This window comes from Notamacropus eugenii, chromosome 7, assembly GCF_028372415.1.
Source record: "Notamacropus eugenii isolate mMacEug1 chromosome 7, mMacEug1.pri_v2, whole genome shotgun sequence".
Classification (NCBI taxonomy): Eukaryota; Metazoa; Chordata; class Mammalia; order Diprotodontia; family Macropodidae; genus Notamacropus; species Notamacropus eugenii.
The window spans coordinates 163,407,857-163,424,128 of NC_092878.1; the positions used below are offsets into that span (position 1 = coordinate 163,407,857).

Here is a 16,272-nt window from a genome sequence, read left to right on the forward strand (position 1 = left end):
CCAGGGTGAGACAGCAAGTAAATGTCTGTGGCCAGATGTGAACTCAGGAAGATGAGTCGTCCCAACTCCAGGTCCAGCCCTCTATCTGTGGCACCACCTCGTTGCCCCTGTTTTGGTGTATGTGGGACCTTTATGTCTGTCTTTGCTTTCCTTGCAGCATATGCCTAGCAGTGAATTCCCTGGGTCAAAAATGGATATTTCATCTACTTTGTTCACCATATTCCAGTATGGTGATATTACATCACCAAATCCTGATATTACCAATATCTTGATATTACAGGATATTTGGACCAATTCACAGCTCTAGCAGGATATTATGAGATCTGGCTTTCTGAAAGAGAGGGATCGTTTTCAATTGGTCATTTCCATTGTTATCATTGTTAATGAGAAGTACTGCTTCTAACATGTATTAGCTGTGTCACTCTTGGTAAATCATTGAATTTCTCATTGCCCTATTAATATATTTTCTGAGAACAAAAGTTGCAGAGTCAATGCCAGCCACTATTATCAGAAGACATTCGTCCATCTGAGAGTTACCTCTGCCACTGAAACCACAGGTCCAGCCTCTATCTGCCATCCCTTTATTAACGCAGTAATCACTGTATTGGTTATATTCACTTATAAATGCAGTATGGCCTAAAGATGAATACTATCAGCCAAGAACCCAGTTCTCCAGGGTGTGCAGTAGGTTTTCACAGGTGAAAGAGATTAGGTTATTTCCTTCCCCAACCACGCAACTCTGCATGCAAGGATGAACGTGAGTGTGTGTGTGTGTGTGTGTGTGTGTGTGTGAGAGAGAGAGAGAGAGAGAGAGAGAGAGAGAGAGAGAGAGAGAGAGAGAGAGAGAGAGAGAGAGAGGGAGGGAGGGAGGTGGAGAGAGAGAGAGAGAGAGAGAGAGAGAGACAGAGAGAGAGAGAGAGAGAGAGACAGAGAGAGACAGAGAGACAGAGAGACAGAGAGAGACAGAGACAGAGAGAGACAGAGAGACAGAGACAGAGACAGAGACAGAGAGAGGGAGATTGTGTGTGTGTGTGTGTGTGTGTGTGTGTGTGCTGAGTCACTTTCAATCTCAATAGACCCTCACTGCAACAAAGCAACTCTTCCTCTCGTACCTAATTGATCCCCTCCCCCACCCCATTCTTTATCACAATGACTGTTCTAAACCCTCTTGTTCTCCTCAGGTTTCCTACGTGCCCTCTCTGATCCCCCTCAGAACTAAAGACCACAACCCCTCCTTTCCTGTAAAATTGAGGCCATTCCCCAAGATTCCTCCTCCCCTCCTCCTCATATCCCATCCCTCCAACATCTTGTGTGACTTCTCCTTCACTTCTGTTTCACTGCTCACAAAGACTAAACCATCTCAATGCACAAATGATCCTCCTCCCTTTTTTCCTCTCCAGCATATTGCTCTATCAGATCTCCCCCTGCACAATGTCTTCAATCTCTCTCCAGCCTACAAACACACCCATATTTATTCCATCCTTAAAAAAATAAAACAAACATACAAACAATAACAAAAACAAAGCCTTGACTTGATCCAACCAACCATGGAAACTACCACAGTATATTACCTCTCCTTGAAAAAGCTATCTTCACCTCCTCTCTTCTCAGGCTCTTCAAAACTTGTGCTCTGGCCTCTTACCTTCTTGCTTGGCTTAAATGACTCCCTTCAAAATAGCCAAGGATCTCTCCATCATCAAACCCAAGGTTTTTTATTATTATTATTATTATTATTATTATTTTTACAATTTTTAATCTTCTTGACCTCTCTGGGGCATTTGACACTGTTTATCATCTTATTCTGGATATTCTCTCTCCTCTGAGTTTTCATGACCCTCTTTTCTCCTGGTTCTCCTCCTGCCTGTCTGACATGTTATCAGTCTTCTTTGCAGGCATATCATCTACATTATAGCCCCTAACAGACCACTTATGTGGGAGGAAAATCTGATTTATGTGCAAGTTTGACCACTGTCTTCTGAGCTTTCTTTGAAATCAGAGATTTTATGATTTGGATTTTGTCTTTAAGTCTAACCCATAGACATCTCATGAACTAAATAATTGTTTAATAAATAATATTGATATAGCAACTTGAGACTTACAAAGTACTTCCCATAGTTTATTTCATTTGATTCTGTGAGGCAGGTATCATTTCCCTCCATTTACAAATGAGGAAAGTGAGGCTGAGTAAGGTCAAATGACCTTCTAAAGGTCACATAGCTAAGTGCTGGAAGCAAAATTCAAAGTTTGGTTTTCTTGACTCCAAGTCCAGTGCTCTATTTACTGTATTACCTTGCTGCCCTCTTTCTTTCCTTCTTTCTTTCCTTCTTTCTTCCTTCTTTCTTTCCTTTCTTTCTTCCTTTCTTTCCTTCTTTCTTTCCTTCTTTCTTCCTTCCTTTTTTCTTCCTTCCTTCCTTCCTTTTTTCTTCCTTCCTTCCTTTCCTTCCTTCCTTCCTCCCTTCCTTCCTTCCTTCCTTCCTTCCTTCCTTCCTTCCTTCCTTCCTTCCTTTCTTTCTTTCTTTCTTTCTTTCTTTCTTTCTTTCTTTCTTTCTTTCTTTCTTTTCTTTCTTTCTTTCTTTCTTTCTTTCTTTCTTTCTTTCTTTCTTTCTTTCTTTTCTTTCTCTCTTTCTTTCTTTCTTTCTTCTTCTTTCCTTCCTTCCTTCCTTCTTCCTTCCTTCCTTCCTTCCTTTCTTCCTTCCTTCCTTTCTTCCTTCCTTCCTTCCTTCCTTTCTTTCTTTCTTTCTTTCTTTCTTTCTTTCTTTCTTTCTTTTTTTCATTCTTTCTTTCATTCTTTCTTTCTTTCTTCCTTCTTTCCTTCCTTCCTTCCTTCTTCCTTCCTTCCTTCCTTCCTTCCTTCCTTCCTTCCTTCCTTCCTTTCCTCCTTCCTTCCTTTCTTCCTTCCTTCCTTCCTTCCTTCCTTCCTTCCTTTCTTTCTTTCTTTCTTTCTTTCTTTCTTTCTTTCTTTCTTTCTTTCCTTCCTTCCTTCCTTCCTTCCTTCCTTCCTTCCTTCCTTCCTTCCTTCCTCCTCCCTCCCTCCCTTCCTTCCTTCCTTCCTTCCTTCCTTCCTTCCTTCCTTCCTTCCTTCCTTCCTTCCTTCCTTCCTTCCTTCTTTCCTTCCTTCCTTCCTTCCTTTCCTTTCTCCCTTTCTTTCTTTCTTTTCTCTCTCTCTCTCTTTCTTTCTTCCTCTCCCTCCCTCCTTTCCTTTCTTCCTTCCTTCCTTCTTTTCTTTCTTCCTCTCTCTCCCTCCCTCTCTATCTGGGACAGCTAAGTGGTGCAGTCACTAGAACACTGGACTTACAATTAGGAAGACTCATCCTCAGGAGTTCAAATCTGGCTTCAGATACGTATCAACTGTGTGACTCTGTGCAACGCCAGTTATCCCTGTTTACCTCAGTTTCCTTATCTGTAAAATGAGCTGGAGGAGGAAATGTCAAAGCACTTCAGTATCTCTGCCAAGAAAAGCCCAAAATGGGGTCATTAAGAGTCAGACAAGACTGAAAAACAACATCTATCTTCATAAATAAAATAATTTTCATTGAAAAAAAAAATGACCAAACCATAACTTCAAGCCTTGCTTCCTTTTTTCATCAGTTCTTCTTGGAGCCTTTCTCACAGAAACTGGTGCATATATCACGGGTCGATGTAAAACCGTTCTTAAATCACAGATCATACAAAAAAAAAGAATGCGGGCCAGATTTGCTGTGTGAGTTATACTTTATCAATGTTTGACATAAATAATTAGAGTTTAGATCTGGAGATGGGTGGTGAGTATCGTTTTGTTCAATTACCCTCATTTTGACCAACATGGAACTGAGTCAAATAAAAGTCAAATGACTTGGTCAAAGTCACTGAGGCTCTATGTGCCAGCGCTGGGATCTAAACCCAAGTTCATTGTGCTGGGCTCCAGTTACTTTTTTCATGTACTTGCCTTTCTATTAGCTGCCAAATATGGACGACTTATCTTGTCCTGTAAGAGGCAAGAGACAAGCTGCCTTTCAAAATATGTCTCTGCTTGTGTTTTCTAGGTGAACCGGAACCACTTGAGCAGCAGAAGCAACAGATAATTAATGAGGATGGCACTGAGTTATTCTCCTACAAAGGAAATGACGTGGAGTCATTTATGTCTTCAAGTTCGCCATCTGGCCTGTACCAATTGGAGCTTCTCTCAACTGAGAAGGATACCCATTTTAAAGTCTATGCCACCACTACACCAGAGTCTGACCAGCCCTACCCCGAATTGCCCTATGACCCACGAGTGGACGTTACCTCTCTGGGACACACTACGGTGACTTTGGTATGGAAACCCAGCCCTACAGCTTCACTACTCAAACAGCCCATTCAGTATTGCGTGGTCATCAACCGAGAGCACAATTTCAAGAGTCTCTGTGCCGTGGAGGCCAAGATGACTGCTGATGATGCCTTTATGATGGCACCCAAGCCTGGCCTGGATTTCAGCCCGTTTGACTTTGCCCATTTCGGATTTCCTTCAGAAAATGGTCCCGGCAGAGAGAGGAGCTTCTCAGGCAAGCCAGTTCCCAAGCTGGGGCGGCATGTCTACTCCAAGGCCAAGGTGGACATTCAGAAGATCTGCATTGGGAACAAGAACATCTACACAGTGTCTGACCTGAAGCCAGATACTCAGTATTATTTTGATGTGTTTGTGGTCAAAGTGCCCAGCAATACAAGCACCGCATACATTGGCACCTTTGCCAGAACTAAAGAGGAAGCCAAGCAGAAGACAGTAGACCTCAAAGATGGGAAAGTCACTGATGTATTCATCAAGAGAAAAGGTACCAAGTTTCTCCGGTTTGCTCCTGTCTCATCCCATCAAAAAGTCACCTTCTTTGTCCACTCCTGCCTGGATACTATTCAGATCCAAGTCAGGCGAGATGGAAAACTTCTTTTGTCCCAGAATGTGGAAGGTGTACATCAGTTTCAGCTTCGGGGGAAACCAAAAGCCAAGTATCTCATTAAGCTAAAGGGAAACAAGAAAGGAGCCTCCATGCTGAAGATCCTGGCAACCACACGGCTCCATAAGCAGTCATTCCCCTCCCTTCCTGAAGACACAAGGATCAAGGCCTTCGACAAGCTCCGAACGTGTTCTTCAGCCACAGTGGCCTGGTTGGGCACGCAGGAAAGAAACAAATTTTGCATCTATAGAAAGGAAGTAGATGATAACTACAATGAAAACCAAAAGAAAAGGGAACAGAACCAGTGTCTGGGGCCAGAAACGAGAAAGAAATCAGAGAAGGTTCTCTGTAAGTATTTCCACAGCCAGAACTTGCAGAAGGCAGTGACCACTGAAACAATCCGAGGCCTCCAACCCGGCCAATCTTACCTTATTGATGTTTATGCCATTGGGCACGGAGGGCACTCAGTGAGATATCTGAGTAAAGTGGTGAAAACAAGGAAATTCTGCTAGTGACTTGGCATCGAGAAATAAACTTGGGGGAAGTCAAGGAGAACAGTAACCCACTTTATGTGTAAACAATGGACTATCACACAGCTGAGGGAAGTTGTGGCTGGTATTTGTACTGTGTAAGAAAAGATATCAACTTGTATATTTATGTTTACCTATGCCATCGTCATATGGGACTGGGCCAGGTGCTCCTGGATGGCATCTGGAAGAGATGTATTACCGGGTGGTCCGGTTCCCCACTGGACTTTTGGTTTACATCAACAGCTGCAGAAAACATGGAAGGAATCTCCTGCCATCCTTTGCTCTCACACTGCATGAACTGCTTCTAAGTTATCTTATTACTTCAAACTCTGAAAGATATTGTTCATTAGGTGCATACACACACACACACACACACACACACACACACACACAAACAAAATGCTCTCTGTAGATCCTAGGTTGTCTGTAAATTATTTTATAAAGTCTCGTTTTAAATGTTGGTGTTTTTATGATTGTAAACTATTAAATTCCTGCCATGTCTAGTTACCAACCTAGTATCAGCCTGTACTCTGGTAGCTCTCATCACAATTCCAAATTCCTGTCTGAGTTTGATGTTTAAATGCTGTACCATGTACAAAGCTGACATATCTTATATTCCTGTACAGAAAATTAAAAATCTTAGATTATATATTCCTTCTTCTCTCATTGTTTTCTCAGCCGGAGAAACAACCTCCTGGTGGAATAAAATTTCTACTCTGGCTCTCTCTGTAATGTGGCACCTAATACAGCTTTTCCTTTTAGTTACAAAGGCATGTTAAGTCTCCCTCAAGTTATAGATGCATTAATGAAAGCTGTTAAGATGTGTAATTTGACATTGAACAGAAGCCAGCTGCCGTGGAAGTTGAGAAGTCTTCCAAATAATTGTTAAAAGGACCAGACCTGTCAGCCAGACACTGTAGCTCAACAAACATTAAACAAATATTGCTCAGGACTTAAAATGGATCCCATCCCAAACATCTGTCTTTAAGGACAGTGTATGGGTGTTCAAAGGGGTTTCCATTTGCTTAATTAAAGATTAGCACAGAGATTATTTTGATTTTTGAGTAAAACAATTCAGTCACTTCCAATTCAGCCTGTGCTAAATAAAGGAACAATTGTAGTCATCTTTTCTTTTATTTTTCAATAGTATTTTACTGTAGTTCTGGCGTGGCTTTTTAAAGCCAGATTAGTATTGGGGCAATATTTAGGCACCTGCAGTATAAAAAGAAAATTCTGGAACCACAATTTGATCCCCACATATAAGGAATCCTCAAGAGTATGGAGAAAAAAACCACTAGACTGGAATTTAATAATAACTAACATTAATATGGGACATTAATGAGGCAGCTAGGTAGCATAGCAGATAAAGCTCTGAGTCCAGAGTCAAAAAGACTCATCTTCTTGAGTTCAAATATGACCTCAGACACTTCCTAGATGTGTGACTCTGGGCAAGCCATTCAACCCTGTTTGCCTTAGCTTTCTCATCTGTAAAATGAGCTATAGAAGGAAATGGCAAAGCACTCTTGTGTCTTTTCCAAGAAAACTCCAAATGGGGTCATGGAGAGTTGGACATGACTGAAATATGACTGCACAACACAGAATTAATTTAGTATTTCAAGATTTGAAAGTATTATTTTATTTTATCTTCACAATAATCCCGGGAACTAAGGGCTACTATTTTACAGGTGATGAAAGTGAAGCAGACAGATAGGAAGTGACTTACTCAGGATCATACAGCTAGGAAGTTTATAAAGCTGAGTTTGAACTCATTTATTTCTAACTCCAGGTCCAGTGATCTATGTGCTATGCCACCTAGCTGCCTGAGTTCCAGCCTCAGTCTGGCCATCAGCTAGCTGTGTGACCGTAAACACGTCTTTCAGTTTCTGGGACTCAGTTTCCTTCTCTGTAGTTGAGAAGTAGTTAGAATGAAGTAGTTAGACTAGGTGTTTTTAAGGTCTCTCTCAGCTATAATATTGTTTGATTCTAAATTCTGAATCATTGTCATCTCTTTGAATCTGTAATTGTACAATTGTTTCCCCTAGCCTTATGTTTTCTCTATGGTAGAGTATTATCTTACAGTACAGGCCATGGATGTAGAGTGAATATCTTATGGTACCTTCAGGTGCCATATTATATGGTAGAGTGAGAATTTCACAGTGCCTTCAAGTTTGGTTTCCACTTACATACATTATGATTGGAGAGGTAGCAAATTCGAAATAGTTGACTGCTGAGGCTTGTCCAAGATCAGGAAAAAATCCAACGTCAAATCCGTTCACCATTTTCATTCAAAGAAGCAAAGTAGTGTAGAAGATTAGGAAAGACCTTGACCTTCACAACAAAAAAAAAAGTGGTTTTGTATCTGGGCTCTGTTATGTCTTAGCTATGAAACTTTGATTGAGCAACCATATATTAAAGTCCTACTATGTGCAAAACATTTTTTCCTGGGAGTGTAGAGAAAAAAGTCCCCCTTTTTTCTCAAGGGGCTTCACTGAAGGTTGCTGGCTGGGGGGCTGAAAAGGATAGAACATCTATATAGATGATTAAGCACAAAGGAATTCATTTTAATTCCAAGAGGAAAAGAGCACTGAAAAACTGGGGAGATGAAGAAGCATATTGTGTTGGAGATGGTGACTGAACTATTCTTTGAAGGAAGGTCGATAAAGGGGAGTAAGTAGGTTAGTTTGATTGTAAGGGAGAGGATGTGAGGAGTAGTAATATAATGACTTGGGGGAGAGTTGGGAGTCATGTCAGCTTTATTTAATTTTTTTATTCTAATAGGAGACCTTGAAAACTCTTGGGTAAGGAAGTGATGGAGCCAAATATATTTTAGTAACATCAATTTCTTCACTTCAGATAACATCCAGGTAACAGTAATGGAAATAATCACAAGGTTATTATGAACTAAATAACTATTAAAAAGTTGTTGAACCCTGTCCAAAACAGTAGTGACTTTAGAGAGATATTGTGAAAAAATCTGGACATATTTCCCAGAAAGTAATAAAAACAACTCTAAAAAGATGACTTTTTCCTAAAGATAAGCTGTAGAAAAAAATGAAAACAAATGAGAGGGGTTTGCTGGATTTAATAAGTAAACAGGACCTGAGTTCTTTGGTTTTGACACTACTTGTGTGATGCTGGGTAAGTCCCTTAATGTCTTTGGGCCTAAGTTTCTTTATATTAAAAGGGATTGGTTTTAAGGCTAGGATCTCACAAGGTAGCATGCTGCATTCACCTTCTCACTCATGAGTGAAAGTTCCTCTAGTGAAAGGAACGCTAGATTTGAAGTCAAATGAGTTGTGTTAATAATTCCTGCTGTTCTCTTACTTATTAGTGACCCATTATAATGAACAATTCATTCCACCTCTCTGTGCCTCATTTTCTAGGTTTGTCTCATCTCTAAAGTCCCTTTCAGCTCCCCCAAACCCTGTCTTCTTCATCCTGTGAGACCAAATGGAACTCAACCTAAAAGAATTGATGAAATGACCAAAGTTGGTCTTCATATAATGCTTGCCTATGCATCTCATTTTTAGAGGTGATTAGATGGGGAATGCAGATCCTGGAATCAGGAAGACTCACCTTCCTGAGTTCAAATCTGACCTCAGACACTTGCTAGCTGTGTGACCCTCAGCAAATCCCTTAGTGATATTTGCCTCAGTTTCCTTATGTGTAAAATGAGCTGGAGAAGGAAATGGGAAACCATTCTAGTACCTTTGCCGAGAAAACTTTGCATGGAGTCATGAAGTCATGAAGACTTGGACATAACTGAAACACCTGAACAACAATCTCTACCAAAAGTCCATGATAATATCATACCTCATAATGAGAATAAGAGAACCATGATTGGTTTCACTTAAGAATTTAGAGTACTTGGTGCCCTTGGAAATGGATTTTTTGAATTGGAATGTTATTGGGGCAGTAGATAAAAATAAAAGAAATTATTTGAGAAAGAGGAATCTTAATGCCTTTCATTGAGTCCCTACTTCACACTGAAGGCAGAGGAAAGAGAACTAACTTTGGAATCAGATGATCTGAACTTAAATCCTATTTTTGGAATTCTGTATCACTGGGCAAGTCACTTAATTTTTCTGAGCCCAATTTCTTTACTTGTAAAATGTGAGAATCAGACTAGATGACCCCAGAAAACCTACCAGTTCTGAATCCCAATCCAAGCTCTCTCACCTTGCCCCAGGAGCCTTTTCTAGGAATAACAAACTTTTTGAGAATCAGACTACCCCCAGCTCTATTCTATGCTTTTGGCCCTATCATGGCAATGGAGTAACTTCTTGCCCCCTGAGTTCTAGCCCATGCTCTACTACTAACTAGTCCTGAGATGCCCAAGAAATACAGTGATAAACCAAAAATTATTTTTCTCTCTTGTAAAATGAAAGAGTTGGCCATGATTGTTATGGTCTCTTCTAGTTCCCAAATTCTAAATTCAAAATCCTAGGAGCATAAAACATGGAAGACTTGATTCCAGCTAATTACTCCATATGTAGATAATTTAGCTCTAAGAATTTTCTCAGAAACAAGCCATTAGTCCATCAAAGGAAGATTCAGAAAATTTTACGTTGGCCATCATATGGTATAGAGACATACTTTAGTAGTAGTAATAATGATGATAAGCATTCACATGTACAAAATAACTTGAGGCTTACAAAATATTTTGCATTCCACATATCATTTTATCTTCCTATCACCTCTGAGTGATAGATGCCTGGATAGATGACTGGATAGATGGATGGATGGATGGATGAATGCAAAAAATGAATGAATGAAAAAATATTAAGCACTTACTATGTTTTAAATACCATTCTAAGTGCCTTAATTATACAAGTAAAAACATCTGCCTTCAAGTAGTTTACATTTTAAGGGAAGAAACAATAAACCAAGAAGAAGAGTGTTTAAGGAAGAATATTTTGGTGTAGAAAGAAAGGGGTAGTGAATGGGGTCAAAGGGGTTGGCACAGGGACAATGACACAGTTGTTTGATTATGGTTCATGGTTCCAGAGCTGGGTGCTGTTCATCCTTCATTTTGATGGGGGCCAATGACATTATGGGGTGATGTCTTGACTTGTGCATGACTTGGATTTAAGTGAGGCAATGTTGCACAAAGTCGTTGGCCTCACTCTCTCTTCAAGGGTCATTGAAGTTCAGAGGCAAGATAAAAGTCAGGACAACAGAAGGCTGCCCAGAATGCAGTGGATAACCTTGGTATTGTTAATATCTAACCAAGCTCTCAGAGCTCCTCAGACTGTGTCAGCCTCCTTCATGGCCATTGGAACAAACTGTGCTCATCTACCCATTCTACCTAAGGGGAAATCTTCACATGTTTGGGGTAGACATCCCCCTAACTTACTGACAGGTTTGAGACCTGTTGGTTACCCTCAATTTGGTTAGGCCCACATGCTACCAAGGTGTGGCCACTGAGCATGCTCCAACTTCTTGGAGCCACATGTAAGAGTTGGGTGAAGGTGGACACCACAGGTGGATGAGCAGCCCTAAAAAGGGCTCAGTAAGCCCTCACACCAGAAATGCTAGAACTCCCTGAACATCCTATACATCATTTACTAAATAGGATGTTTGTGTCTCAGTGCCTTTTATTAGAATACACGTCTGGTGGCCATATCTTGTATAGATACATCTTGTACTTGAAAATGCTAGCTTTTGGCAATTAATCAATGGAAGTGAATTATTTTGAAATTAAAGTAAATTACATTTTAGTTAAGTAAATTACATTTAGTTAACTTTTCTTTTCCTATCATCACTTATATTATCACTTATGAAAAATTACTTTCATTGACCCCATTAATGACATCCTCATTACCTTGCTCCATGCTTCCTAGATCTTTTATCTCAAACTGAATCCATAAATTCATACTAAACATTAAGTTGATTTGATTCATATCCGTTGCCCAAAGAACAGTCTAGCTAAGTGTGGGAAATCTGAGAATATTAGAGTTAGAAGAGACATCAGAGGCTATCAAATATCCAATCTAGAATTCCTTTTACAATATCTCCACCAGATGCTCATCCAATCATTGTTTGATGACTACTAGTGAAAGGAGAACTGGGCTTGGAAGTACCAGGGTACAGGCAAAACATCTAGAAAGGAAGAGGCAAAGACCAGAAAGTCACAAGTAGAGTGATGCATAGTTGGAGCTTTTCCTGAAATAGTGGCCCATTGATGTCTCAATTCTATAGATGAAGAAACTGACACTAAGAAAGTTTAAGTGATTTATTTAGGGTCATGAAGTTAACGAGTGTCTGAGGGGAGGTTGGGAAAAGTTCACGTCTTTTCTCAGGACTTCCCTCACTTCTCAAGTGTGTGAACACACTGGTGTCATCAGCCTGAGTCTCCTGCTCTAAGATGTCTAGACTCAATCTCTCTCCTTGATATCTCCCTTCTCTTTTACTCCTGCCTTCTCTTTCTCTTTTCTCTGGTTACTCCTGAGCTGCTGAAATTTTCCAGCTCAGTATTACCTTGGCATAATATGTCACCTCAGTATAATATTATTATATTATTATATTGCTTTTCCTCTCAGTTTCTAGACACTCAGAATCTTGATCTAGTTCTGAAATAGCTCCTTTTAAAAAAAATAAATGTTTCTCAGGACACAGATAAATGTCTCAAACAATGACTTTGATCCATTCGAGAAGATGTACAGGTCCCATTCACACTCAGTTCTGATCGATTCAATCAAGAAGTGTTTTTACTTTAAGTGGGATGGGATAATTAATGGAGTAACACTACATTAGATAACAAAAGAAATTCTATTCAAAATTGCTATGATACATTTACAATATCTGGGAGTTCATTTGACAGGATATACAAAAGAAGTAGCTATAGAAAGATAAAAGCTACAAAAAGTTATTTATATAAACAAAGGCAAATAATTGGAGAGAAATTAATTATTTTCATTCCACCTCAGCTTCCAAAAAAGGAGTAAATGTTGCCTGTCTCTTTAAAGAGAAAAACCCTTTCCTTTCTCCCTTTCTCACTCTGTCATTGTTAACCATGCCAAATTAGGATTGACTTTTCTTTATATTAGTGGGGAAAATGTATTACACGGAGACTCATATATCTGGGAATCATAAGAAGATACTTAGACAAATGGTGGAGAATTGTTCACCCACAAGGGGTGGAGGAAAAAGGGAAAAATAGTATGAGATACCTGATATGTCTGATTTAGGATCCTGCTCCAACACTGACTGCTTCCTCTACCATACTACATGGCTCCCATCTTTGCCGGTACATCTCCTTGGGTTCTAAGATCTTAAGTCCTGAGGCATAGGTGTGGATCATTACCCAGACCCCTGTTTGAATGAGCTAGGATGCAAATCTGGCCCCAGTATGGTGACTGCAGCTTTTCCTTTGTCTCACTCCTCAGTGATAAGAGGTAGATTCCCTTTGAAGTTTGTTTTAAAAAAAATCTGCTCAGCTACTATAATTACTTGCTGCACTTCATGGTCCCATGGAAACCTTGTGAGTCAGGGCTACACAAATATTGACCACTGAATCCTTTGCTTTCTTTTCTTTCTTTCTTTTTTTGCAGTTGCATAGTTAAAGCATAAATGACATCTAAACATCCCATTAAATTATTAGTACATTATGTACAGAAAATAGTATATGAGGGTCATGGGTATTAAAGCAAAAAAGTGGTTATGCTCCTATGCTGGGATTCTCAGCGGAACAAGGAGTTCTGGTCTGAATGTCTCTGAAGAGTGACAAAGTGCTCTGATATATTCTCCTTCATAAATCATTTGCTTTGAAAGTCTCTTGATGACTCTCCTATATTATTTTTTAAGTAGCTCATTATTGTAATTTTTAATTCCTAAGCATTTTAAATTAACCTATCCCTTTCTACTTCCCCATTGAACAAATAAAAAAAAACTCAGTACATAGTCACTTAGTTCAGAGAAAAACAAATTCCCACATTAGTCATGTCCCAAAATGGGTCTTTTTGAGTTCACTGTTGCTCTGTCACGGGAGGCATTTCATCTTCATTGGACTTGTGCTCTAGCACTGCATCGATCAGATTCCTGATGTCTTTCAAAGTTGATTTTTGTCCTGTATGATATTATTATTGTATAAATTATTGCTCCATGTTTTGTGGGTGTCTCTTTATTCTCTTCACGTAATAGCACAAGTTTATAGATGTCTTCCTAGTTTCCTGTGAAACTGTCTATTTCATCATTAGGGCACAGTCGTATTCCATTACATTCACATATGACAATCTGTTTGGTCATTCTCCAATAGGATGACAGCCCCCTGGCTTCCAATATTTGACTACCACAGAAAAGAGCTTCTATAAATAGATTTTACATATTAGATCCTTTAGCTCTTTCTTTGATTTGTTTAAGGTCTATAGCAGTGGGCTAAAGGGTATTCACATTTCTTATCACTTTCCTGGCATTGTCTCCAGAATGGCTGGACCAGTTCACAGCTCTACCAAGAGCATACAAATGTATCTGTTTTCCTCTATCCCCTATAGATGGGATATACACACAAAAGCTGAGTTAGTCCTTGCTGTCAGGGAGCTCACTTTTTAACAGGGAGAGACAACATATCTAGGAGGCTTTAGCCGCAGGCCAGAGGGATAAGACCCATGGTCCTAAGGGTATAGAAGCAAGTCAGATGATAATACTTCCTTACCCTTCATTCCCTGGAATGTTCAGTGTGAAGGTTGGACTAGAAGTAGGATCTGTGGTCTGAGTGGGAGGGGAGTTTCTGCTACTCCCAAGTAGCAGAAACTCCCAAGACATTTGCTTTCCCCCCCCTTTTGGTGGTAATTGGTCAACATTCAATATTGGTAGTGGTGAGGAATTCAGGCCCCTTCTCCACAGTGATTTCTCCCATAAATGATGACTGTGCAACCTGAGGTAGAAGCAGGGCTAATGGTTTGGAGGTGAGCCCTGGGAACTACTATGCCCAAGGCTCAGTTCAGGGTCTTGGGCTATCTCCATCCAGGCAACTTTCTTCCTTTATCAAAAGAAGAAGCAAAAGTAATCATTGGACTTGCATAGAACATAATACCCCCTGAGTCTGCCTATGGATCCCTTGCTGTTTAATTTGTATTTCTCATATTACTAGTGATTTAGGGCATTTTTTCTTATCCTTGTTGATAACTTAAATTTCTTTCCTTAGAAATTGCTTTTTCATATCCTTTGACCATTTATCTAGTGGGTAATGGCTCTTATTTTTATAACTTTGGATTGGTTCAGTCTAGATTGGAGGTTAGCACTGAGTCCCTGCTCTGCTCTTGAGATCAGAGCTCTGCCACCAGTTTACTTCTGCAATTGTTCCTGACTCATTTCACATCTAGTGCCCACGGCCATCTCTTATATGCCACAAAACAAGGTCACTTAAAAATAACTAACATATTTATATGGGGCTCACTATGTCTTTAGCACTGTGTTAAGTGCTCTTCAATTACTATTTCATTTGATTTTCAGCCTTGGGAAGTAGGTGATATTATTACGTCCATTTTAGAGAATAGGAAAAAGAGACAAATAGGGTAACTTGTCCTGGATCACACAACCATCCAGTGTCTGAAGCTGTATTTGAACTCAGCTCTTCTTGACTCCAGGTCTGTCACTATCCACTGAGCGAGGGAGCTGCCTCTTCCACAGTCCATGATCATTCTAATGGAGGGGATGAAGGGAGGAAGAAATATTGTCTCAGAGAAGTAGATTTAGCTTTGTACCATTTTTTTTGCTATTTAAAAGTAGAATGTAGGATTCAATAAGTTGTTCATCACTGACAATCTTTAATCAAAGGCTGAATGACCATTTGTTAGGAATACTGTCAAGAGGATTCCTTCTCAGAGGTGTCTGGTAGTGTTATAATTCTATAATTAAATAGAGGATGAGTCCTTTCCCACACCTTACTCTGAAAAAAATCCACGCACATTTCTTTTAGGAATTTTTAAAAGTTCATAATTATCAAAGTTCTTTTCTGATGCCCTATCATGGTGTGGAATTGACATTATTTTAAGAAACTATGTCAGTAAATACCAAGTTCTGGTATGTCATATAGGATCGTAGAGTTAGAAGGAAAGGGGATCTGAAGAATGATCTAGCTCAGTCTCTTCATTTTACCAATTAGGAAACCAAGGACTAATAAAGCTGAGTGATTCATGACAGTCACATGGATAGCAGACATATGCAAAGTTTCAAGCATGTCCTCAATAACCTATGTCATTTGAAGATCAGTCTAATTAAATTTAAAGATTGTTGTTTAGTTATTTCAGTCCTATCTGACTCTTTATGATTCTATTTGGGATTTTGTTTTGACAAAGATACAACAGTGAATTACCATTTCTTTCTCCAGATCATTTTACAGATAAAGAAACTGAGGCAAACAGGCTTAAGTGACTTGCCAAGGATCACACAACAAGGAAGTGTCTGAAGCTAGATCTGAACTCAGATCCTGACTCCTGACTCCAAGCCTAGGTCTCTATCCATTATAGCACCACCTAACTGCCCTAACTTAAAGATATTTCTCTCCACAATGGATAAAGAATAGCAAATTTTGTAGACATAGGAACTCTCAGAAACTTTGTACTGAGGCACAGAGGGGCTGTGATTTGTGTTGCTAGAGTGAGGCTGAAAAAATACATGTAGGTCCTCAAAGAATTTCAGTAATTATTCAAATCAAGTAGAGTGAAAAAGAGAGTAATATATGATTTCCTAAGGTAATTTAGATTTCCCAACTTTCATGGAGACATTTAGAATATAGCAAGGATTCTTTTTTGTTTTCTTTTTTGAGGCAAGTGGAGTTAAGTGACTTGCCCAGCTAGTAAGTGTCTGAGGTGGAACTTGAACACAGGTCCTCC

The 16,272-nt window shown here is 39.6% G+C and overlaps 1 protein-coding gene across 1 annotated transcript in view; it reads left to right on the top strand.

Annotated features, from left to right (window-relative positions):
- The window catches only part of NDNF (neuron derived neurotrophic factor), a 40,893-nt gene extending 34,807 nt beyond the window's left edge, over positions 1–6,086 (top strand). Inside the window, exon 4 of the mRNA XM_072625266.1 lies at positions 4,023–6,086. Coding sequence (XP_072481367.1) covers positions 4,023–5,419 — 1,397 coding nt within the window. The 3' untranslated portion in view covers positions 5,420–6,086. The remainder of the gene's footprint in view (positions 1–4,022) is intronic.
- The last annotated feature ends 10,186 nt before the right edge of the window (positions 6,087–16,272 follow it).